General features: G+C 48.1%; 1 protein-coding gene and 1 pseudogene across 1 annotated transcript in view; both read right to left on the bottom strand.

Annotated features, from left to right (window-relative positions):
- Window positions 1-8,153, bottom strand: part of LOC144168216 (uncharacterized) — a 50,782-nt gene extending 42,629 nt beyond the window's left edge. Inside the window, exons 1-3 of the mRNA XM_077697249.1 lie at window positions 7,936-8,153; window positions 6,950-7,863; window positions 6,187-6,711 (exon numbers count right to left, since the gene is read on the bottom strand). Of these exons, the coding sequence (XP_077553375.1) occupies window positions 6,187-6,711; window positions 6,950-7,863; window positions 7,936-8,153 (1,657 nt within the window). The remainder of the gene's footprint in view (window positions 1-6,186; window positions 6,712-6,949; window positions 7,864-7,935) is intronic.
- Window positions 8,154-13,371: 5,218 nt separating this feature from the next.
- Window positions 13,372-26,931, bottom strand: part of LOC144168215 (uncharacterized) — a 49,555-nt pseudogene continuing 35,995 nt past the window's right edge.

The following is a 26,931-nucleotide window of genomic DNA, read 5'->3' as shown; positions in this document are numbered from 1 at the left end:
GTACACCATTGATTAATTATTTGGTAAGATGGCACGCCGGTAACTCGTTACAAAGGGGATACCATTCAAATCCATCATCAGTAAATAGTTTAAACAGCGAAGGTGTACTTCGTAGTGGGTTTCGTGAGACAAAACGTGGTGGTGCGGTCGCCGCAATGTAAGGAGGACACTGACTAGGGGCGAGGATAGCAAGCATCCATCACAAATGCAGCAAGATGAAAAAACCCTTCAACGAAGCGCTGGCAAACGGTTTTAGGCTAGCAAATCTTCTGCCAATTTTTGACCGGAATGTTGTTGAGAAAAACAAAAGATATAGCATACTTGAGGCGAGACATATTACACAGGGGATATGTGGTTGTTCTACGAATGAGAAATACGTGGCTGCTTGAATTTTCTAATCGCAAACAAAAATATACGCAATGAAAAAGCAAAAACCGCTTCCTGCCACGACGGTGGCAGGAAGCGGTTTTTGAATGAATTTCCGAAAACGGGAATCGATCTGCTGGATTTGAGAATTCCTAGGAAGCATAACCTTGCGAGTAGGGAACGCCAGGCAGCTAAGCTGTTAACATCACCGCTCGCGATTTCAAGTCAGTGATGCTGGGCTACTTTTTCTCGCAGCGTGTGTTAATGTTGGCAAGTGTAAGCATCACCACCAGGTTTAGTAGTTTTGGAAAGCAATGCCTATATAAGAGTTAGTTCAAGCGTTCCTACAACTAGCTACATGAGCGCTTGGCGCTTGCTCTCCTCTTCGCTAGGCTAATCTCTCTCCACATCGCGGCGACCATGTAATTTTCGCTGTAAAAAAAAATAACAGTTGTTCTGACCAAGGTCTATAATCTGCATTCGGTTTGCACACTGTAGATGGTAATTGATTGCAGGTGGCTATAAGCGCCATCTGTGCGTATGCGCTACATTTCCTCCCATATGCTTTTAGAGAAGTTGAGGACAGAGAGGAGGCAGCCTTTATTGTGGCAGAAAGACTCTACCTCAAGTGGGGGAAGTGGAAGTGGAAGATGGGGTGTATGTAGCTCGGCACATATTTCAGAAAGACAGTTTGACCCAAAAACTGGTCGCCCCCTTGAGAAGTATGTTTTTGAGAGGGACATATTGCGACGTTTTAGAAAAACGAACTTCACCAAAATAGGCATTGATATATCTGAGCACTTTAGCTAGTTGCATCCAGGAAAGACATGGGGTCTTTTCTGACCTACGGTGATTGATAGGCCTCCGAAGCTAGACATAGACTGACAGTTCACACCTGACGTTAGGTGTGCGATTTCGTGCTAGACAACTTTGAGATCGCGGGGCTGGAAGAAAGGCTTGGCCGATACCGCTGAATTGGTTAATTCAATCTCCGTATAGAGAGTTAGCATCAAAGTTCCAAGTGCACAACTGATGTGTACGCACTTGAACTGAACGCTGGAGTTCAGTTTCGTTGGGATTTCATTAATATCTTCTTAATAGTTGTAGAAAACAGTTACTTCTCATCGTATCAATCGCGTCTGGTAATTAGGTTCGTCTTCGCGAACTTCACTATAACCATGCTTTATCACCTAGCACAAGAACCGCAGCCAATACCATTCGGTTCCTGATTGATTGATTGATTGTATGCTTTAACGCGTCGACGCTACCCAGGCGATGATACGCACCGTAGTGGAGTGTTCCGGGTTAATTTCGATTACCTGGAGATCCTTGACGTGCGCCAAAACCATGTAGCCACGGTCGTTTTTGTTGGGTTCCTGATCACTACCTGAATTCGGCGAGTCGCATTTCTTTTCAATTTTTACGGTTACAATAGCAAAAATTATTAAAAGCTTCTCGAAAGTGTACATTGTAAATTTTAGACACTCAATCTGCCAGGTGCATTCTTTCTATAAGATTTGCGTGATTTGCAGATTACCTGTCTTTATTACACCGATTGTCGTAATTTTGAAAAAAAAAGTAAAAACTGTTGCCTTCATGCCGAAAAAATAGCAACTTGAAGCGTTTTGAGCTTAAAGCAGTTATAAAAAACTCAAAAACTTTACATTTTCTGATTTTAGGAAGAATTGCAGGATAAGGCTTGGGGTGCGGCATGACGCCGGCGACCATCGCCGGTAAGGCACTCCCTCACCAGAACAGGATTGGCCACCCTGGTGTACTAATAGCCACAACCTCCCAAGAATACGCCAATTAACCCACGGCCCTCAGTCTCCAGTGGCTGCGAAACGCACTGGACAAACAGAGTAGAACCGTGGTCCTTACAATTATATGCAGAAAATCAAAGCAATAGACAATAACCTCGGGATAGCACAGCGGTTTGAGATAGGTGGCGAGGCAGTGGAAGTGGTAAGCGAATATATCTACTAAGGGCAAGTTGTGACCCCGGATCCCTACCGTGAGGCCGAGAAGGATAAAAATGGGGTGGAGTGCATTCGGCAGGCATTCTCATATAATGATGGCAGCCTACTATTGTCCCTAGAGAAGAAATTGTATGAAAGCTGCATCTTACCGGTACTCACCTACGTGGCAGAAACTTGGAGGCTAACTAAGAGGGTGCAACTTAAATTGCGGACGACTAAGAAAACAATGGAATGAAAGATCATAGGTGTAAAATTAAGGGACGAGAAGAGAGAGGAGTGGGTCAGGGAAGAAACGCGTGTTAAGGAGATATTAGTAGAAATTAGGAAGAACAAATGGACGTGGGCAGGGCATGCAGTGAGAAGGCAAGATAACCGTAGGTCATTAAGGGTAACAGAGTGGATTACCCGAGAAGGCAAGTGTGTCAGACTGCGGCACAAAGTTAGATGGGCAGAGGGGATCGAGAAGTTCGCGGGGATAAATTGGTTGCAGTTAGCACAGGACCGGGGTAATTGGGGATTTATGGGAGATGCCTTTGCCCTGCAGTCGGCGTAGATAGGCTGGTGATGGTAATTATAATGCGGAATTGGGAGAACAATAACTGATTACTAACGGATTTCCTGAATATTTTCTTTGGTTTTTATCTAATAAAGCAGGCTGAGACCAATCTCAGGAGCAAACAGCGCAATGAGCGGTATGGTTCCCATCCTTTTTTTCTGAAATAAAATGCAGAGAGGCTCAAAAACTGCCAATCATGGGAATGTCCGATGTATTCACGAATGAAGCATTAAAGTCTCGGGTAGAAGACCAAACAATTCACCATTACCATTCAGACACATTTTGTTACAAATTGTAATAGACACCATTTCTACCCTCACAACGCGCCATTTTGCCCCATCGTTAAGCTCTGCGCTGGTCAAAAGAAAGCAGATTTGTGCCGCTCAGGCTGAGTACTCTTTCATATTAAAAGATATATTATAAACGTATAGATGACCCAAACAGTCATGTCGAATGGGTACCTTTGTGTCACCGTCTCCTTAATTGGGTGCGCTGTTGGAAGAGGTGGGGAGTCGACTCAAGCGAGCAAGCAAACGCCACCGAATAATCCACAGGGCACAGGTGACAAAGGGGGTGGCCGTCTGATGTGCGGCTTTCACCGACCAGAGCGGCAAGAATGACCAAGAGCCTTGAACGGAAACAGCACAAAGACTTATATTTAGACAGGCAAAATACTGCACAAACACGAGGTAACGAATAGATAATGACAGACAACTTAGATCGAATTCATATACAAGAAACAGTTCAAAATTATACAAAATGATACGAAGAGGAGCGTTAACAAATAAATATTACGAAGTGGAGCAGTTAACAAAAAAACGAACAGTTCGATGCATATGAGAGACAGAGTCCTACAATATTCACCGACCGGGCCGGACGATGCACCACTGTCGGAGGCGATTCGGCTACCTGGGAAGCGCGGCTTCGTTGTAGGCCAGGCCGTCCGAGACGATCACGGTGATTCGAGGCCTGGGAGTACGTTGGAGTCCTCCAGGGCGCGGTTCGCCGATGGTGTGATGCACAAACTGGCAGGTGCCGTTGTCACATCACGACGACGTCCAAACGTAGCTGGTTTGCTTAGGCGCGGCTTCTCTTTTTATAACCGCGCCGGCGCAGAGAGAGAGGGCACAACACACAACGCGCACGCCGCCGTCAGTGAATAACTTCCCTCTCTCTCCCTTCTAGAACCATCGGAGCGCTTTAGCACTGGCAAGGCCACGCGTGCCTCCTCGACAGTGCTCGAAGCTTCGGTGTAAGCTGAGCGGCGGAGCTTTTAAGTGCGAATGCACTTCTTAAGCGACCCTGAACCTGCGTCCACCGGCGATCTCCGCGCACGTGGAGATGGGCGCGCGCAGCCTGGCCGCTGACATGGCACATACCCACGTGGGGGATTGGCCAGGAATCTCCTCGTCTTCCTTGGCAACGGGGGGAGATGGGCGCGCGCTGCCTGACCGCTGACATGGCACATACCCACGTGGGGGATTGGCCAAGAATCGGGCGTGAGAAGGGCTAATGCACCTGCTTAAAGGAGTACTGACACGAAATTTCAAAGGTGAGATCCGCTCTAGCAATCAAGTACAACGACAACACAAATAGGTGTCTGTGAATAAATGCATTTTTCTTTCTTTGTAGTTGTGTGTGTGTGTGTGATCTCTCTTCGCGAACATTACCGAACCGCGCAAATTCAACTCTTGCATTCGCACTTTCACATTCTTCCCCTCGGGGAAATGCGGGGAATTTTTATTTTGGTATTTCCTTGCCAGCGAGCCGGCGAGTGGTCGTGTTAACGCCTCTCCATTCTAGAAAGTTCCAGCACTGTCTCAGGGCGAATAGAACCGAACTGAATGAATCGGACGACTTTAACACGAATTAGGCGCTGTGCAAAAAAATGAAAAAAAAAATATACGGTATTTTTAGACGTCGTACGCTCGAGTTTGTGACACAGACCCCCAGTTTCAGAATATTATGCAATATTATTCCCAAAACTCACAAAGTCGTGCGTACGCGTCGTTCACACTTAGTGAACAAAAGATGCTGTGCCTACTAACACAAAATCTAGTACAGTGCAATATCGTAAATAACATTACTGACACGTACATAACTCGCGTACAGTGAAAGGGGTGGTCACAGATTCCTCAACAAATACACATCCTAGGGACAACTCATAAGTTTAGGAACAATATAGTTCTAGCATTCGAAATAACCCAGTCCCATAATCAATGTCGGGACAGTAGTCATTACAAGTGCGAAACTCATAAAAATACAGCGTGCGCTCCAGTGCGAAAGTCTCGTAGTCTCAAATACAATGAGTGTACGTCAGTACCCAGCATCTAATGCACTAGTACAATGAAACGCATTAGAAACATGACTAATAAGCTGTTCACAAACAATAACATGCAACCGCAAAGTTCACGAATGCCACCACTAGTAACGCCAACAATACACGGCAAATGTACTGTAAAGTACGTAATGCGCATAATTACGAACTTCAGTTTGGTACAATATAGAAGCCGCGAATGTACAGGTCGGGCACCACCTTGTGAAGATACAACCTGAAAATTCTACTCGCGGTACACAATTACAGGTATACCTGGGTTTACACTCTGCTTAGGTAGTCTGCTGCCACATTCTCGCTCCCTTTAATATGTTCGGCTGTGAACTGGTATTCCTGTAAAAGCAGACTCCCACGGAGGGCTCTACTGTTCAGCTGTTTAGCTTGCTGCATGTAACGGAGCGGCTGGTGGTCGGTTTGCACGATAAACGGCTGACCGTACAAGCACGCGTTGAACTTTTGGACTCCCCAAACCAGGGCAAGACATTCTTTTTCAATAGTGCTATAAGAGATCTCTAGGGGCACAAGTTTCCTATTGGCGTATGCTATAGGGTGAAGCATGCCCTCATAGCGTTGCATGAGCACGGCGCCGAGGCTGGTTTGAGAGGCGTCAGGGCGGAGCACGAATGTCTTAGTGAAGTCCGGGAGTCTAAGTATAGGAGGGCTAGAGGTGCGCCGTTTGATCTCTTTGAAGGCTTCTTCTTGAGCGGTATTCCACTTGACGATGTTGTTTTCCCCTTTTTTTGGTGAGTTCCGTTAGCGGTGCGCTGATCTCGGCATAGTTCGGATAAATTCGCGATAATAGCCTGTTAGACCGAGGAATGCGCGAACTTGGCGTTTTGTTTTCGGTGCCGGCGCTGTCTGAATCTTTTCCAGGTTCTTTTCCAGCGGCACTAGTCCTCCTTGTCCAATTCCATGCCCGAGGAGGTCGATCTCTGTTGCCCCGAACTCACACTTGCTTTGGCGTACGGTCAGTCCAGCCGCTTCAATTCTGCTGAAAAGTTCTCGCAGTGATGCAACGGGCTCTTCCCACGTGCTGCTGGCAATTAACATGCCGTCGTAGTAATGATTAACACCGGGGACACCGTTGATGATTCGTAGCATCAGCTTGGCGAAGACGGCGAGAGCGGTTTTGATTCCGAACGGCATGTAACGGAACTGATAAAGTCCCGACGTTGTGGAAAAGGCAGTCTTGGGCTTGGACTCCTCCGAAAGAGGAATTTGCCAGTACCCCTTGACAAAGTCTAATTTCGAAAAGTACTTTTTTCCGCCTGCGGCCGCAAATACGGCATTGGCTCGGGGCATTGGTTCTGAATCGGCGAAAAGTATGTTGTTGAGTTTTCGGTAGTCTACGATGAACCGATTGGTGTGGTCGGGCTTTTTCACCAGCAACACCGGGGAGTTATACGGAGACACCGATTCTTCTATGATTTCCAGGGCCTTCATGTCCTGTACTTCCTTCTCCACTTCTCCATGTTCTCCACGCAGCAAACGGCAGTGGGTATTGTTTCACGTGAACCCGGATGTCGGTGGTGAGCTCCAGGTGGCATTCCACCAAATTAGTTTTTCCTGGAACGTTAGAGAAAATCTTAGAATGTCGCATCAGTTCGGCCTCAATTTGGGCCTTTTGCGTTGTTGTAAGGTGTGGCGAAAGTTTGACGTCAGCGACGCCTTCCGTCTTAACAAAGTCCGGAACCGGTATGCTGCTCTCTTCACTCGTCTCAGACACGCCGCATATCGCGTTGCACATCGTCTTTTCGGGGTTGCGTTTCCTTTCTTCGTACTTCTTCAGCAGGTTGGCGTGAAAGATTTTGGGTCCACTGGGTGTCTCGATGACGTAGTCAGCCTCCCCTTTTCTTTCTTTCACCTCGAATGGTCCTTTCCAGCGGAGAAGGAGCTTGTTGTTATCTGTCGGGAGCAGGGCTAAGACCTTGTCTCCGGTCGGGAATCGTCGCTTCCTCGTCTTTCGGATGTACAACTTCGCATAACGGGCTCCTGCCTTCTCGAGTTCTTCGTGCGCTAAGCGACACGTTTCTTTCAGTCTGTTACGAAGGTCGGTAACATGTTGATATGTAGTTTTGGTCTCCTCATCCAGACTTTCATTACTCCAGATCTCCTTAAGGATGGACAGGGGAAATCGGATGTGGCGGCCGTACAGTAGCTCGAAGGGAGAGAATCCGAGGCTTGCTTGCGGCACTTCTGTGTACGCGAAGAGCAGTGGAGCTAGGTAGCGATCCCAGTCCCGGTGTTTTTCCACACACATTCGCTTCAAAATGAGTTTTAAGGTTCCATTGAACTTTTCAACCATCCCGTTGGCCATCGGGTGGTATGGGCTAGTTTGGAGTTGGCGTACTGACAGCAGCCGCGCCACTTCCTTCATGAGTTCGGATGTGGAGTTGCTCCCCCTGTTACTCAACACCTCTTTGGGGACCCCCACGCGAGAGAACATCTCGAGTAGCGCTTTGGCGACGCGTTCCGTCTCGATGCTTGGCAGTGCAATGGCATCCGGGTACCGGGTTGCACAGTCCATCAGCGTGAGGATGAATGGGTTTCCAGCCTTCGACGGTGGGTGGATCGGACCGACGATGTGAGTCGCCACTCGGTAGAACGGTGTTTCTATAACCGGCGTCCTTCACAGGGGTACTCGCGGCACTCTTCCCTTGGGGATCGTTAGTTGGCAAATGTCACACGAACCGACGAACCTCTTCACGTCTGCTGTGATACCCGGCCAGAAAAAGTCTTCCAGTATCCGGTCCTTCGTTTTCTCCACACCGAAGTGGCCAGCCACGATGCCGGCGTGGGCCGTTTCCAGGACGGTCTGTCGGCAGCCTATGGGGATGACTAGTTGCCGTACTTCCCGACCGGTCTTCTTTGTGAATCGCCGGTAAAGGAGGTTATCTTCCAGCTTGAACTCGATCATATGCTTACTCTTCGAGTTTTTCGTTTCCTTTCTGATTTGTGCAAAGCAGGATTTCAAAAAGTGGTCCTTTTCTTGTTCTTCGGCATAACTGCACTCTTGATGTGGTTCGGACGTCGGCGCAGGAGTCTTTAATAACTGAAAGCGTCGCGCCTTCCTTATTACTCTGCTCGCGTTACCACAGCCGCGACTTCCCCTTCGGCAGAGACATCGGGGTGTGGCTCGTCCATAGCTTGCTGTTTCCTCGTGTAAGGGGGTATTTCTTCCTGGGTCGGTGGAACTATGGGGTCGCGGGGGCTCTCACTCCGTTGATGTTGCCGAGAATGAGGTCGTACAGCGTAGTCTTCATGCAGAGGGTGTTAACCCTTCCGCTGTAGTATGGAGTCTGTACCTCGATCTGAGCCTCGGGCCACTTCCAAATGGTGCCGTCCGCTAAATACACGGGGCTAGTCTCCCCGGTGAGGTCTTCATTTCGTACCAGGTCTTTTCGCACGATCACTATGCTGCATCCTGTGTCACGCAAAACTGAAACATCTTGGTCGGCCAACTTTCCCTGAGCAACGGGCATACGCTCCCTTCGGAACTCCGATCCCGTCATTATGACTGCGTTCACGACCGGGATCTCCTCGCCATTCTTGAGGTCTACAAAGACTTCGCTGATATCGTCGGGCTTCCGCTGCTTAGGTGGTGCGTAGTGTTAACTTTCTTGAATTAACTTTCGCTCAGGTCATTTTCTTGCTTGAAGACAGACGGTGGAATAATAGCTTCCGTACAATTAATAGGAGAAGGCAAAAACAAACTGTTTAATTATTGACTTGGGTTCGTACAAAACTGGCAAATGCGCCTGGGCGGCGCCGTTCTTTTCGCTCACATACGCTTTCTCGCAATCCGCTCAGGTCTCTCACCACACACGCACACTCGCTGACGCTCAACGCTCGACTGGCTGGGTCTGTTATAGCTGGGCAAAGTCTGTCTCGCGCCCCGGTGCCAGACCACTTAGCCGCCGGTGTAGGATGTCTTGGCGCCGCTCCGTAGGTCATAAACACAGCACACGGGACGGCGACCAACGAGTCGACCTTGGGAGCACGCTCGCCAGCTCTACGCAAGGGGAAACAGAGGTCCGAAATATAAACAGAGCACTGACACTAAAATAGAATACAGAAGGAAACGCAAGATATGGGAGGCGGACGAATCGTTCGCCTACATTCGGGCATCCTGACAGGAATTAACGTCCCCGTTAATGGGACCGTCATTTGAGAGCAATAGACACATGAAAGCTTCACAGCACTTGATTACATCGTGCATACTGTGGTCTCTCTACCTCACAATATGCATAACCCTAGCATTGCACAAGGCAGGCATTCATGCACACTGCGAGGAACCATCGTGGGTTCGAGCTAGTTGAGCAGGCTCACGATACTGAAACGCCGTCACGCCAAATTAACACCGCCTTTGTTGGGCAGGTGGAGAAAGGGGGCGACAAAGGAATATGCCCCGGGTACGGAGGGAAGACGTTTATTTTATACGAACATTCTAGTCACATATTTTACAGTCCCAACTACATAATTTACAGTACAGGTACGTACTTCCCGTTAGGTGAAAGGGGCGATGGGGCGCCACTCGCAAGTGCGCACGTTTCATCGGCGCAGAGCCAGTGGGCTCTTCTGTCAGGGCAAATTCCGGGGTGCGCGCCCGTTGTGCGCGCGCGCATCGCCGTGCTGGCCAGATCGGCTCGCAGCAGCGAGGGAGACGGGGCCCATTCGCTCACAGGCGCGTACTGCACGGCGTGATCGTCGAGTGGTAGGTACGGCCTTACTATATGCAAGCGTAGGGGCGACAGGAGCAGCCTTAGGCACGGGCCGCAGCCGGAAGGGCTGGTGGGCTTTCGCCGGCGCAACAGAGTTGCAGCCGGCTGGTAAAGAAAGCGTCACATACCTTCGGCCAACGCCTTCGGCGTCCTGGAAGCGTCTCCCCGAACGGACCCCCGCGCAGGGCGCGCGTTCGCGTCCCGGCGAGAGTCGGGTTCGGGCATCGTTCAAACGGACCAATGAGGTGAGGTTAGCTCAGCTACCAGGGCGGAGCGCCCGCTGCGTGACAGTGTTTTATAGCCGCAACGGCCTCAGGCAGGAGTTAGAAGACGGCTCGGGTGTACACGGTGGCGCCGAGACGAGCCGGCATTTCGGGGTGAGAGGGGAAAAGCGCCCGCAACGGCACAAACCTAGCGATCGCGCAATGGCTCGGGCGCTAGGATCCCCACAATACGAACAAAGAAAATGCAAAAAATGCACAGGAAAAATGGCGTACAAGGTAATACAAGACAATATTTCTTTCGCGCCAACGCTCACTGTTTAATGATAAACACAAGTAACACACAGTATTCATAAGACCCGTGCAACATTGAATTTCGGCCCTCATACTCGAAAACAAAATGTCCCTGAAATAGCAAAACACACACAGTAGGGTAATGTCCCTACTCGTACAAAACGTACAATGGCGCGGAACATAATAAAGTGGCAAAAACAAAATTACAAACATAAGTGAATAGACAAATATTTCACTGCATGTTCACTAGCGCAAAAATACGAGAATATGCAGATGAACTTTACCAGCTTCAACTTTTAACCCGGTGCAGTACGCTTGTGGGTTGAACGCCGTGGTAGCTGCTCGGTAACTTGGTTCTCAGAGGCGCTGCCTTCTTCTGATGGCAATTCGTCGTCTTCCAAGTGGGAAGTTTCGCCTGTTGACGACCAACCTCTCAGCTGCGACGCGTGTGCTGTTGTTTCAAATCGCCTTCTTCCATGCTCTCCCAGTTGAGCGACACGGTATGTATCGGCTGGCGAAACGTGAATCACTGCGAGCGGACCACAATATTTCGCTTGCGTCTTGGTGGGTTCCCCGGTGTGTTCCGGTCCCCGTCTCATGAAGACCACCTCCTCAACCTCGTAGAGTTTCGCCGGGTAATAACGACGGTCGTAAGCGTGTTTACTGTCCTCTTGCTCCTTCAGGATGCGTTCTCGGGCCTTTTCTCGTAGCTCGTTCGGGTCATTTCGTTCCTCGGCCGAGTCAACCAACTGTTGCAAAGCGGCAGCGTAGAAATCAGGCGTGTAGCTCTGGAGTAGCTCAAACGGCGTCCTGTTTGTCGTCTTGTTCACGGCGTTGTTTAGGAAGCTCTCGATATGTCGGTGCCTCCCGTCCGGCGTGATAAAAGCGGTTTCTTTCCATCGCGCTCTACACTCACGATCTATCTTCTTTATGGTGTCACTTCCTTTCATGTTCTTTTTGTATGGTCGTAATGCGACTCGAAAGCTCCCGGGAATTTCTCTGATGTCCATTTCGAGAGGAAATGTACAACCGAGCTCCTCCATATTTATTGCAAAGCAGTCGCGCTACTGGTTTAGCAACTGCAAAAGTTCCACCCTCTCGATCCAGGTAGTACCACCGCCAACATCAACTTCTTGCAGTGATATCGGCTCTCTTGCCGTCGTCAGGAATAACTCACTACGCTTGGCGTTCTCCGAACTTCCTGTAGGAGTGAAGGCTTCCTCCAACACTTCTTCCAACACATAAACTGGCTCTGCCATACAAACTGTTGCGCTTTCTTGACAACCACATCCTGGCTTGCGCTCGAAAAACTGGCAAACTGACCTTACCCTCGCACATATCGACCAGTACTTCCTTGCCCATTCTACTCACAATTACCGGTCCCGTGAGGTCAGAGTCGGCAGACAGGTCAACCCAGTTCACCACCTCTGCCTTCAGCGCAGTGTCTTCTGTAACCCTCAGGGTCATGTGGTCACACATATTGGGCTCCAGGTGTCTAAACAGGCAGTCACTTCTGCTCCAAAAACGTATGCAACCTCCCATGCTGCCGTATGTCACGTTTGGCATTTCTGTGAACGTGCGTCCCACGAGTAGGTCGACAGACTGCACATCATCAGCAACCACGAGAATAGGGACCATCTTCACTGTGACGCCATCAATTATCAAGCCGGCGCTGAAGCTCCCATGTGTCGTCGCTGCCGACGTGCTGACGCTCCCGAAACCGTACAGGGGAATGTCGCTTTCCTCCAACTCGGCGCCGCAACGGCTGGCCGCAAACGCGCGCGTAATGCAACTGCAGCTCCCTGTGTCAACGAGGCCAACGACTTTGGCTTTATCGTCAACCACCACCGGTTTTAGCAGGGGACCGTGCCCCTTGCCCTCGAAATTGGCCACCAAGTTTGCTTCTTCCTTGCAGTGGCGTTGTGTGTGCCCAGATTTTCTGCACCGCAGGCATTTGAGCTCACGCCTCGGTTCGGCGCAGTCTCTGGCAATGTGGCCGTAGTAGTTACAGTTGTAGCACTTCAGCTCACCTTTGTAGTTTTTGAGCGGTGGTCTTGTGCCCTTGGTCGGGGGCGCAGTTTATTTTTTTCGGTCTGTCTGTCCCGGATCCTGCGCTTGCACGAACTCCTCCTTTTTGCTTGCCTTTGCAACTTCAACGCGTTCTTGTCTTTGCCTATCCACACGCGCATACTCCTCGATGTCGTGGAGTAGGTCGTCTTCATCGTCATGCGTGCGACCCATCAACATGGAACACAAACTGCTTGATCTCAAGCCTACCAGGACCTGCTCGCGGGTCTCCTGAATGTCGAGACGCGCCTCGGTGCACAGTCGTACCTTATCATGAAAGTACGCCGTGGTGGTCTCATTCCTTTGCTGGACACGTTCTTTCATCATCTCGTACCTTTCTGCTGCATTCGTTTGGCTGACAAAACTGCGTTGGAATCGAGTCTCAAAATCCTCCCACGATTTTATCGTCGAACGACGGCTACGGAGCCAATCCAAAGCCGGTCCAGCCAAGTGGGAGTTCGCAGTCTCTAATTTAAACTCTGGTGGCCACTTGTGCAGTGTTGCCGTCCTGTTCTGATTTTCGAACCAGTCGCTTGCTAAGGCTGAATCGCCTTCAGCCGTGAAGTCACGAATTGCCTTACTGAGGTCTGGCATTATCTGTAAGGTCGACACAGCACCTGCGGCTTTGTTTCTCTCAACAAGAAATTCTGTTGTGAGTTTTTCTTTTTCGATTATTATTTTCATGAGGTCGCTCATCCAGAAGGTTTGCTCGCTGTCTTCCGCCATGTCACACCTTCTAAACGGTCGTCTCAAACAGTTCTCACGCCAAACATATGTTTAAAAACCTGCAATCCCAGAACAAACAAAAACCCCAATGGCCGTGTAAAACAAAAGTGATCACTCGCGCAACAAAACTCTCTTTCAACACGGACACACTTCAGAACGCACTTCGAGTAACATAAACATGCGGAAAACTCATAATTGGCATCCCACGCTCACACCTAGCTCTCGCACTACAGCTAAAAAGTGAATGCATAGCTCAGTCGACACTCATTACAATTTACACTCAACGCACTGGTCTAAAAAACTAAAAGGCTCCCATACTAAGAAATACGCACACACTACAAAAACCTCTTAACATAGCCGGCTCAAATGGCTCGCTCTAGGTTCTCTGAGTTCGCAAAAAGGGTTCTTGGTCAACTCACAACCCGTGGCCGGTTGTTCTTTGTTGCCGAAGACGTTTTAGCTGCTGACGCTTCGATGGAGGCTGTCGGTGACACCGGTTGTTTTTCAAGGCGTTGATTTGGGCGATTTTGGGGTCCGGTCAATCCCACTTCTGAAAAATGTTAACTTACTTGAATTAGCTTTCGCTCAGGTCCTTTTCTTGCTTGAAGACAGACGGTCGAATAATAGCTTTCGTACAATTCATAGGAGAAGGCAAAAACAAACTGTTTAATTATTGACTTGGGTTCGTACAAAACTGACAAGAGAGCTGGCGTGGCGCCGTTCTTTTCGCTCACATACGCTTTCTCGCGATCCGATCAGGTCTCTCACCCCACACGCACAATCGCTGATGCCCAACGCTCGACTGGCTGGGCACAGTCTGTCTCGCGCCCCGGTGCCAGACCACTTAGCCGCCGGTGTAGGATGTCTTGGCGCCGCTCCGTAGGTCATAAATACAGCACACGGGACGGCGAGCAACGAGATGACCTTGGGAGCACGCTCGCCAGCTCGACGCAAGGGGAAACAGAGGTCCGAAATATAAACAGAGCACTGACACTAAAATAAAATACACAAGGAAACGCAAGATATGGGAGGGGGACGAATCGTTCGCCTACAATAGACGCACAAAACTTGAGGCACTTTGTTGTTGCTCCTGCAAACGTCTGCCTTTTGTCCGTGGCGCGCGCACTTGACGCATTTTGGAGCGTTGTTTCCCGCGAAATCGCTCCGGCAGTTGTTTGCGTGGTGCCCCAGGTAACTTGTTACCCAGGTAACACTTGAACGGTGGCTTCTGACCGGCCGTTTCCTTCTCCGGCTCGATGCATCCAGAGTCGTCTCGTTTCTCCCTTTTAGCCCTTCCTAGATTGCTGCTTCTCTGCGCCTCGAGGTACTGGTCGGCCAGTTCCAGCATTTCGGCAAGAGACTTCGTTCTTCTTTCCTTCAGGTACACAGAAAGACTTGGGTGACACCCATTCAGAAGTTGCTCTTTTATCACCAGCTCCCGCAGTGATACATACTCTTTTCCTATTTCGACTAGCTCTGTCCAGCGGTCCAAGTAGTGGCTCAGGCGAGCCGCAAATTGTGTGGCGGTTTCGCTATCTGCGGGCGTTTCACTTCTGAACTTTTCTTGGAAGCCATCCATTGTGACGCGAAACCTTTTTAACTGCGCGTCCTTGACCTTGCTGTAATCCGCGGCGTCCTCTGGGGTCAATCTGTCAAACACGTTCAGTGCTCCGCCACTTAAGCGGGAGCTTAGAGCAGTAGACCATTGGTCTTCCAGCCAGTTTTGGCTTCTGGCTATTCCTTCTGACCGACGAATGTAGGCGTCGAGATCATCCTTTTTTTCTTGGTCAAATGCCACAAGGAGCTTGTTCAGGTTCAGGCGTACGCTGTTATTTGCTTCTCTTATGCTCCGATCGGCTGACGTAGAGTCTCTCTCCAAACGCAGTGCCTCGATTTCTGTTTTTATTTTTTCTCAATCTCATCATTTCGTGCTTTCTCCTCTCGCTCCAATTTCGCTCTCTCCCTTTCGGCCTCTGCCTGGCGGGCTTTCTTTTCTCGCTCCGCTTTCTCTCGCTCCAACTGAAGTTATCTCTGAAATTCTTTCTCCCTTTCTTTTTCAGCCCTCTCAGCCTCTTCTCGTGCTGCCTGTCTATCTTTCTCACCGTCTTCTTGTGCTTTTTCTGCCTCTTCTCGCACTGCCTGCCTTGGTCTCTCAGCCTCTTCTCGAGCTGCCTGTCTTGCTCTCTCAGCTTTCTCGTTTTCCTCTTTTTCTTGCTGCGCCACCCACTTTCGTAGTTCGTCCCCTGACAGGCCCAGTTGGCAGTCCACCGCTACAATTTTCTCTAAATCCATGATTGCAAATGTATCGCAATCTAGTCACAATACCCTAGACTCTAACTAGGTATATCTACACAGAGAAAGTTAACCAGAGCACCAACTGATAAAGGCAATAGCAACCTATGCCAAAAAAAGTTCGAGCTTTTTTTCTTCCTCACCGCTCACATCAGACGTCCTGTCACTGACGCCAGAAATTGGCATCCGTTTCCTTAATTGGGTGCGCTGTCAGAAGATTTGGGGAGTCGACTCAAGCGAGCAAACAAACGCCACCGAATCCACAGGGCAAAGGCGACAAAGGGGGTGGCCGTCTGATGTGCGCCTTTCGCCGACCAGAGCGGCAAGAATGAGCAAGAGCCTTGAATGGAAACAGCACAAAGACTTATATTTAGACAGGCAAAATGCTGCACGCACACGAGGTAATGAATCGATAATGACAGCCAACTTAGATCGAATTCAAATGCAAGAAACAGTTCAAAATTAGACAAAATGATACCGCAGGAGCGTTAACCAATGGATATTACGAAGTGGAGCAATTAACAAAAAAAAAGAAACAGTTCAATTCATATGAGAGACACAGTCCCACAATATTCACCGACCGGGCCGGACGATGCACCGCTGTCGGAGGTGGTTCGGCTACCTGGGAAGCGTGGCTTCGTTGTAGGCCAGGCCGTCCGAGACGATCACGGTGATTCCAGGCACGGGAGTACGTTGGAGTCATCCAGGGCGCGGTTCGCCGATGGTGTGATGCACAAACTGGCAGGTGCCATTGTTACATCATGACTACGTCTAAAACGTAGCTGGTTTGCTTAGGCGCGGCTTCTCTTTTTGTAACCGCGCCGGCGCAGAGAGAGAGGGCACAACACACCACGCGCCCGCCGCCGTCAGTGAATAACTTACCTCTTTCTCCCTTCTAGAATCATCGGAGCGGGTTAGCACAAGCAAGGCCACGCGTGCCTCCTCGAGTGTGCTCGAAGCTTCGGTGTAAATTGAGCGGCGGAGCTTTTATTTTGGTATTTTCTTGCCGGCGAGCCAGCGAGTGGGCGTGTTACCACCTCTCCGTTCGAGAAAGTTCCAGCATTGTCTCGGGGCGAATAGAACCGAACTGAATGAATCGGACGTCTTTAACACGAATGAGGTGCTGTGCAAAAAAAATTAAAAAAATTATATGGTATTTTTATACGTCGTACGCTCGAGTTTGTGACACTTTGATAAGTGCAGTGTGGTTAGCAGTTAAAATATGTAGGAGTAGTTTTTCCCAAGTATTTATGCATGACAAATCCAGGTATACGAAATATTCATCTTGGTGGTACCAAATAAATGTTTTTTCTCTGCTCCAAAGAACAGATCTGCATTATGGAATATAAGGTTTCAGCCATCGTTGTTCAGGGTACAATAGAGGCAAATAAAGCTCGCTTGGACCAATTTCTGCTTAATACGCGCGTTGAATTAAAACGGAGAAAAGTCAGCCGCCTGCGTCTAAGAGAGGCAAAAACTGAAAAAAAAGCGGAGATGGAGGATTTCACTAATTTGAACTTGGCTTTTTAAGCTAGCTTTGGCACTGTTCGCCCGGAATTTCCGAAGCATCTCGACGCCACTTGACGCTCTCACGATCGGCTTCCCTCTGCCCGCTCCTTCACCGACGCCCCGATTCCCCTAAGGAAGGAGCCCTTTCTTCGGTTTGCCCATCTTTTGACCAGATCGATGGTACACTGATGCCGCGGAGCGCACGCCGTCTCTCTCAACTAGGAAAACACCTGCACGTCCGAGCTCACGTCATCAATAAGCGCAGCCTACCCCCACGCTCGCCTCCCAACCCTAACATCTGCACCGGCCTACGCCGCGCACTCCCCACTTTTGCTCGTCGTCATATGGGCTCCTCGTCACTTCCCCTCACTCTTATTGGCATAGCATATTCCTCTTCATCATTTTGCTGCGCCCCGTTTTCAGCTTCGCCCGGCACGGCTCCCCACCCGATCATCTGCGCCGTGACTCCTCCTCCCCACATTTGATTGTCGGCTCCTTGCCTCCATGCCACTTTCTTACAGTTCTTGGCCTAGAATGTTTCTCCTCTCTACTTTGCTGCGAAGATTTTTAAGCAACGCCCGGCACGGCTGGGACTCCAGCCCAACAGCTCCGCTGTTAAACAGAAGTCAACACTTGTTCACAACTCGATTTCCTTGTTGAAAATAAATTAATCCATCAATTGCAACGCCCACGCGGCTGATGAGCGAGATTTGCATGCTTCCATACAAGATTTCAGGTAAATGAAACTGTAGTAAGTTTGTGTGTGCCTTGTTACATGTCTTCCTTAGGCATGCTGCTACTTTACTCTCAGAGGGCTTCCTTTATAAATTGCGGTGATTTTTACCCGGGCCTTGTTAGTTTGGTTACCTGAACTAACCAGTTTGGTTACCTGAAGTTTGGTTACCTGAACCTGAACTTTGGTTACCTGAACGGCCACAACAGCACAACAAGCGTCCGGTGGGCCTTCTTGCTCTTTACTGTAATTTCCAGAACGCTGAATGGAATGCGCCATTTCTTTACTTCCAGGCGCTGTAAATTAGCAAGGATTCTAGGTGAATTTTTTTTTTACATTTTTTGGCACTGTCCACAATACGTCAGGGAGATTGTACGAGTCGCGTAGAAAATCGGGCGCATAGGCCAGCTAGGGAGCAGTGATGTGCCGCTCTCCACAACCTCTTTTACTCTGAGGAATATAAATATATACACGCCCTTCTCACCTATCAGTTGTGTTGTCTCTTCGTCATTTTGTGTAACTTCAACTGTTTCCTCTGATGATTGCCTTTCGTAACCTTTTCCTTGCGGTGTAATAATTATCAGCTCTCCTAAAAAAAAAAAATCCTGGCAGCTTTCTTTGCACTGAGAAAAACGCCCGTGTGTACGAGATTTCGGCGCACGTTAAAGATCCCCAGGTGGTCTAAATTAATCCGGAGCCCTCCACTACGGCGCGCCTCATCGCCTGCGTTGCGTCGGCGCGTTAAACCCTACAATCAATCAATCAATTCCTTGCACTGAGAGACGACCTGCTATAAACACTAAGATTTCCGCATCTGCAATGAGGAAGTGCATGAAGCCTTGCTACAAGTACAACAGCCTGTAATAAAAAAATCCCCTGTCAGTTAGGTCAAGAAACGCATTTCTTAGACTTGCTGGACAAGTTATCTTTTATTAGCGTACACTTTATCCTCGGCCAAAACACTGCCTCTCGCTAATGCAGCCACCACGTGGAGACAGAATGAATCCCCGGCGACAAAAGCACCCGGTCACACATTGTAGCGTGCAACCCAGAGCCGGGGGACGTCCACAGACGCGGGGACAGGCCGAGCCGCACTGATTGAACACCCCCCCAGGGCCGCAGCGTCGGCTTGGACGACCACCTGTGCAAACAAAAGCACATTAGTCAGATCTTGTTACCGTGAAAGGAGAGCAAGTAGACGCTGCACATATTCAGAGTTTTTGTCGACAATTGTCCATTAAAAATTACTTACACAAGGCATTACCCACCATCTTCGGCGTACACGAAAACAGAATTTAAACTTGTGAAGGTGTGATCAGAGGCAGAAAACTTTAATTATACGCAGACGTAACACGAACCCTGGCCTGCCGGCCAGACAACTGACACTTTAGTTGGGCGGAGCATTAAGACGTGTTGTATATTACCCTGAAGCAACGATGACTAAGCAAACCTGACGCCCTTCAATGCAAGCAAGGACCGTTGAAAGTACGTTTCTGTTTTTAGAGTGAAAAAAAAAGAAAACCATATTGTTGTTCTCCTCATAAAGTGCAAAAGAGTGGAAGAAAGCTTATGGCGTTTTAATGAATGCACAGGAACTCGGCGCATCGGGCGGACGAAAAATCGCAAGGAGATGGAAACCCAGGAATACTTTACTTGCTTCTGTGCTAAGACTTGACCACACCTAAACACTTGTACATCCTCTCGTTTTTGCGGACGCATAGTCACACGCGTCCGCAAATCTCGCTTTTGGCACCAAGAGAATAATGGGCACAATCACAGCAATTCGATCAGCTGCTGCAATCAGGACCTAATTGTGTATTAGTCGTTCATATTAGTCGTTCACATTTGCTTTTTCAAATGTTCATTGGAGAAGTCATACATATTTCAAAAATTGTCGTATTGAAATAGCGTTCATTTTGAAGAGTCATATCCTCAACATGCATTGCGGCTGTAGGCGACACCCTATTTGCTATAGGGTCATATAAGAAAGCGCCCGGTTAGGGCTACTGATTAAGACACTATGCGCTCATTCAGGAAGCCAGGGTTTAGTTCCTCTCATCGGAGGGCTTAACTTCATGTGGGAGAGCTGCCACGTCGAAAAAACAAATAACACCTCCAGACACGACTGACGTTTGTTTAGCCAGGGCTAAAATACTAGGAATAAATCTAGGGTACAACTAGCCTTAGCTCTGGACACATTCTGAACAGGATGTGTCCACCGGGCTGCCTTCTTCTACCAAAGCGTCCCTGTCCCTAACAAATGACAACTGGACTAAATCGCCTCACTACCGAGAACCTGCGAAGGCCCTCATCAAGTTAATGGTCACATTAGCAATACAGCAGAAGGTACTGACAATCTCTGACGCTAGACCGGCCACCACTGACGCTTTTTAACGCCCTACTATAACAATACTCCTAGTGAGAGCGGCTTGCTGTCCTTCAGGGGAAGGTTGGAGCAGTTATATAAGTATTTATAGGACTAGGTAATGTTAAAAGAACTGGTAAGGGCTTTGTCGGGCGCTTCGACGCGCCAACTGGCGCGGGCCGTGGGACGAGCAGCACACAAATGAAACGCACGTGTCGCGCGTCGCCTTGAAACACCGCGCTATCCGAGGAAGGTCGCGCCTGCTCACGCCGGATGCGCTAATGGCCACCACATGGGGTTGGACCCCAACGAAGGACTCGCTTTCGCTCTTCCCTGGCCCCCAGCGGCAGGGTGGAGGGAGGATGAAGAGGAGAGAGACGCGGTCCCGGCGCAGGAGAGCTCGGCCCGCCGTCTTCGAGCTCCGCGCGAGTCCTGTTTTTTAGTCGCCCGCCGGGCTGTAAATAAATGTACAGTTTTGTATCGGAGGCTGAGTTCGCCGGTTGAGGATACCTGGGGTCAGATCATCAGCGCTACTGCGGCTTGGAGGAGAAGCCCCGGGGAAAAGAACAGTCACGAAGATAACTGCCGGACAATTCCCACCGGATTTAAAAAAAAAAAACAATCCGCGTATTGATGGAATTGCACAAAGGGGCTTGGGGTGCGGCCTGACCCCGGTGACCATTGCCGGTAATGCACTCCCTCACCAGAGCAGGATTGGCCACCCTGGTGTAGTAACGGCCACAACCTCCCATGAATACGCCAATTAACCCTCGGCCCTCAGTCCCCAGCGGCTGCGAAGCAACTGACCACGGCGGCGGTCAGACCTGTGACGCAGCAGAGGGTGCTAAGAATCCCTGGATCCGGACAGGCCGCCAATGGAATCTGAACGTGGCAACGTTTAACGCGCGAACCTTATCTAGCGAAGCAAGTCTCGAGGTGCTATTCGAGGAATTAGAGGGCATTAAATGGGATGTAATAGGGCTTAGCGAGGTTAGGAGGACAGGCGAAGCCTTTACGGTGCTGAAAAATGGACACGTCCTATGTTACCGTGGTCTAGAGGACAGAAGAGAACTGGGAGGGGGATTTCTAGTCAATAAAAGCATAGCTGGCAACATAGACGAATACTATAGCATTAACGAAAGGGCCGCCGGTCTTGTAATTAGGCTCAATAAGAGGTACAAGCTCAAGGTGGTGCAGGGCTACGCGCCCACATCCAGCCACGACGACCAAGCAGTGGAACGCTTCTATGAAGATGTGGAATCGGCAATGGCTAAAGTAAGAACACAGTATACCATAGTTATGGGGGACTTCAATGCTAAAGTAGGCAAGAATCAGGCTGGAGACAAGGCAGTTGGGAACTATGGTCTGGGCTGTAGAAATAGCAGGGGGGACCTACTAGTTGAGTTTGCAGAACGGAATAACCTAGGCATAATGAATACCTTCTTCTGTAAACGGGAGAGTCGGAAGTGGACCTGGAGGAGCCCGAATGGGGTGCACAAAAATGAAATAGACATCATATTATGCGATAACCCTGGCGTCGTGCAGGATGTGGAAGTGCTCGGAAGGGTAAGGTGTAGTGACCACCGTATGGTAAAATCTCGAATTAGGCTAGATTTGAGGAGGGACCGCAAGAAGCTAGTACGAAAGAAGCCGATAAATGAGCAAACAGTAAGACGTAAAGTAGAAGAATTCAGGATCGCGCTGCAGAACCGATATTCCGCCCTTAACGAGGAAGCCGAGCCTACGACACAGGAAGCCAGCGACAACCTTACCCGCATTATCACAGAGTGTGCAGTAGACGTCGGCGGCACTATGGCTAGACAGGATACTGGTAAACTTTCACAGGAGACGAAAGATCTAATCAGGAAACGGCAAACCATGAGAATCTCTACCGCAGCTGACAGAATAGAACTAGCCGAGCTCTCGAAGCTAATCAATAAGCGTAAGACAACTGACATACGGAAGTATAACATGGAGAGGATCGAATACGCTGTAAAGAACGGAGGTAGCCTGAAAGCAGTGAAGAGACGTCTTGGCGTGGGGAAAAATCAGATGTATGCACTTAAGGATAAGCAAGGCAATGTCATCACAAATAGGGACAAAATAGTCACAGTGGCTGAGGAGTTCTATAGGGATCTGTACAGTAGCCGGGACATACAGGATAATGCCGAACGAGACAGTAGCTCAGAGGAGATAGGCATCCCACCAGTAACGACCGAAGAAGTAAGGAAGGCTTTGAAAGAAATGAAAGGGGGCAAAGCACCTGGTGAGGATCAGATAACAGCAGACCTCTTGAAGGATGGCGGAGAAATTGTACTTGAAAAACTGGCAAACCTGTATACGCAATGCCTAATGACCGCAATGGTACCGGAATCTTGGAAGAACGCGAACATCATCCTAATCCATAAGAAAGGCGACATGAAGGACTTGAAAAATTACAGGCCGATCAGCTTACTGTCAGTCGTCTACAAGGTATTTACCAAGGTAATCGCTAACCGAATCTCTGCAACCTTAGATTTCAGTCAACCTAAAGAACAAGCAGGGTTCCGTAAAGGTTATTCAACAATGGACCATATTCACACGATCAATCAGGTGATAGAGAAGTGCGCTGAGTATACTGAACCCCTATATATAGCCTTCATAGATTATGAGAAAGCATTTGACTCGGTCGAGACCCTAGCAGTCATTCAGGCATTACGGAACCAGGGGGTAGATGAGCATTATGTAAGAATACGAGAGGATATCTACAATGGGTCTACAGCTACCATCACTCTCCATAGGGAGAGCAGTAAAATACCTATAAGGAAGGGTGTCAGACAAGGAGACACAATCTCTCCAATGTTATTCACAGCATGCTTACAAGAAGTATTCAGAACGTTGGATTGGGAACAGGTGGGAGTAAGGGTTAATGGAGAATACCTCAGTAACCTCAGATTTGCTCACGACGTTGCCTTGCTAAGTAACTCGGGGGACGAATTGCAAAGCATGCTTTCCGCACTGGGCGAACAGAGTAGAACCGTGGGCCTGAAAATTAATATGCAGAAAACTAAAGTAATGATCAATAACATCGGGACAGCACAGCAGTTTGAGATAGGTGGCGAGGTAGTGGAAGTGGTAAGCGAATATATCTACTTAGGCCAAGTTGTGACCCCAGATCCCAACCATGAGGCAGAGATTATTAGAAGGATCAGAATGGGGTGGGGTGCGTATGGCAGACATTCTCAGATAATGAATAGCAGCCTACCATTGTCGCTGAAGAAGAAAGTGTATGACAGCTGCATCTTACCAGTACTCACCTACGGGGCAGAAACTTGGAGGCTCACTAAGAGGGTTCAACTTAAATTGAGAACGACTCAGCGGGCAATGGAGCGGAAAATGATAGGTGTAACATTAAGGGACAAGAAGAGAGCTGAGTGGGTCAGGGAGCAAACTGGTGTTAAAGACATATTAGTAGAAATTAAGAAGAAGAAATGGACGTGGGCAGGGCATGTAATGCGAAGGCAAGATAACCGCTGGTCATTAAGGGTAACAGAGTGGATCCCTAGAGAAAGCAAGCGTGGCAGGGGGCGGCCGAAAGTTAGATGGGCAGATGAGATCAAGAAGTTTGCGGGGATAAATTGGTCACAGTTGGCACAGGACCGAGATAATTGGAGAATAATGGGAGAGGCCATTGCCCTGCAGTGGGCGTAGATAGGCTGGTGATGATGATGATGATGAAGATAACTGGCTTTGAAATAGTTACTATCCGGCATATTCTTGCAAATATGCCAGATGCATTTTTTGCATCGGGCATATGCCCGGGTGCATTTTTTTTCACAGCAATATTGCAAACAATGAGAAATAATTCTTCATCATTGGAGACATGGTCGAGGTCTCTGTAATGAAGGAAAAGAGGAGGCTGAAGTTGTAAGTTGTGCAATCCTATGCACCAGTGTCTATTTTTTTTCCCAGTTTGTGCACATTTCCTGGCCAATCCCCCTGAGTAGTTATGGGCCATTCTTTTGGCACCAACGAACCGCTAATGTGATGTCCGTGACACTTCTACGAAGGTGCCGAATAGATAATGATTCAGGTAAACACCTATTACGAAATTCTGGCAAGAGAGTTAAGTACAAAGGTGGAAAAGGAAACGACCACAGGGGACGAAACAGTCAATTTAAAATTCACATTAACTTTAAATAAACGCCATTAATTATGTAGTGCATGTTGTTGAAGTGCTAGGCAAGCTGATGACCAGTTGCGATAGGCCGATGAAATGTACGATTCGCTGTATCCAAGAAGAGAAATAATGATATTAAGGAAGAGCCCTAAAACAAAACCTTCTATGAATGAGTTCAATGGCTCAAGATAACGAGTCGACGGCTGTAACCGTAGAGTAAGGGCGCAGATGGGCTACGCCTTTGTATTACGTTTTTTATATATTGTATTTTTAAATTTAAATCACGTTTTATAATGTATTACATCGTATATGATGTTTAAGCCACAGTGTAAGGAAGAAAGCATCACATTCTGCTGTAGCGATATGAGATCGGGAACAGGGACATCAAAGTGGTGAACAATCTAAACAAACAAAATAGATGAACACATGAACGAATGAAAACACAAAGACACGGCTCAAGCTAAAGAAATTCATTTAAATTGTTGCAGCTGTCAAAATAGATCACGAGAAGACAGAAAGTCGAATCATGGCTATATTACGAAGAAGCATACCGAAGGGGGGGAACCCAAGGAAAGGGGACTACAATAAATGAAAACAAAAGGTGACCAGAGATTTACTGCCACACGAACCTAAAAATGCAAGGAACATCATAAATGGTATAAAAGTACAAGAAATGTTATATGGCTATTTGCTTTCACAAAACGTCTTCCGTGAAGCAGTTGAAAACTGCATACCTCGCTTTGCTAGATTCCAGCATTAACAAAATCAAATTTGAAAATGCCACAACGATATTGAACACAGGGTCAGCAGATGTGGACAGGAGAATAATCACGAATCTCCAAACGAATAATAGTGATGATAAATAATGGCGATTTTCGAGATGTTGAAATAACTGCTGTCCTAAAAATGGCAGAATACCTTTATTTCTAAGCAACATTTGCGGATAACATCCTGTACTTTGGTGATAACACAGAAGAGCTGCCATGATTACTTCAGTATTTGCCTTCACAAAGCCCTCTCGCAAGTATACGGACAAATAGGAGTAAGACGAAATAGATGTAAACAGACATGGAGAACTCGCCTCTTACATTATGTGCTTTCAAATAATTGAGGTCACAGATGATCGTGACCATATTGGGCAAGGTAGGAGTCTCGATACAAACCACCGGAAAGAAATCAGGCATACAATTATTACGGGCAAGAGAGAATTTCGCAGTCAGACAAAGCGCTGACTCGGCTACCTTTGTCATAAAAGGGTACCCAACAAATGCCCACGCCCGGTGATGTCTTATTGCTCAGAATATCTTGGGAGCTCACTAAGAACTTTGCAAGAAACCCGAGGTGGTCCCCAACTAGCCATGAAAATATTGCAAATGTAGAGCATCCGAAAAAAGCGAGCTTCAATGACTATGGAGCACAGTCGGGTGGATGATGGCCTAGCTAAAATTATGCCAAATCAGTCGAGGGAGGCGAACATTTAGGGCCCCGAACTGACAACCTGTGGACTATCTACGAAATGAAGTTCCCAGCAAGAGACATGAGTAGAATTTGAAAAGGCGATAGACCGAAAGTTGCTAGAGATAAGAAAAATTGACTAGAAGGAACAGATTCGGACTGCGCTTATAGGAGTATTTTAAATCAATCAGAGAGGTCTCTTCATTGTGAAGATGACGATGATGATGATAAGTGTTCAAAAACAACAGAATGACACTCACGCTGCCCTTCGGCGACTGCAGCGAGCAAGACGACCGCTACAAGCAGCCCGAAGAATATTTTGGATCCCATCTTGAGTACCTGCAGTAAAACCGTTGAAATATTAGCGTTTTTGGAGGGACATATCTTCGACCAAACTCTTCGTGACCCTCCTATTTATCATCAACAAACGCATGTCAGTTCTAAAGTTGTGTATGCGTTTATCGGAAATCATTATTTTTGTGTACTTGGCGAAACTATTCCAATGGTGAAATACGAAAAGAAGGAAGAAAGTTGTTAAGTATAGATATCATACATTCACTATACTGCAGGATAAAGTAAAAAATGCGCCATAATCAAGGAATAAACTGAGACATTTACTCCAGAGGCCTCTGGTACCGGCGATTGTAAACCAACAAGAATTATTTAGCTGTGCTTTCATTATTTATTCTTTTATGTGTCCTCAGGGCCAAGGGTCATTGCAGAGGGGTCGGTGGTTAGAGACTATTTCAGAATGTTAGAGGACGGTGTAATAAAGTTATGAAACAACAACAACAACCCCCAAAAGTAATATCATAACATATAATAACATTAAACTAACAGCGAATGCGCTTCTACTAGTACTTGTTGTTCTTCTATATAGCTTTTCCTTCTTTTGTTTTATAGCGTAATGACTGCAAGCGTTATTTTGAGTGTGAAATACACACGCATTTTGAAAAAACGCCAGTTGTGTTTGGTATTTCTGCACATTCTCAATGCACTAATCTTGAGGACGGCTGGATTACCCACTCGCACCTTCCCATGAGAGAGATGAAACTTGGAGCAAAACGTTCGACGCTTGATTTTGCAAACGTTTAAAAATACAGAAAGTAACGTTTCCATTAACCACGAGGCTTGAAATCTTAAAAGGCAAAGC

The sequence above is a fragment of the Haemaphysalis longicornis genome, unplaced genomic scaffold, assembly GCF_048455015.1.
Source record: "Haemaphysalis longicornis isolate Haplotype H1 unplaced genomic scaffold, Haemaphysalis longicornis Haplotype H1 scaffold_2, whole genome shotgun sequence".
Lineage (NCBI taxonomy): Eukaryota > Metazoa > Arthropoda > Arachnida > Ixodida > Ixodidae > Haemaphysalis > Haemaphysalis longicornis.
Note: the sequence above shows the minus strand (reverse complement) of the source record. Positions and strands in the feature narration are given on the sequence as shown.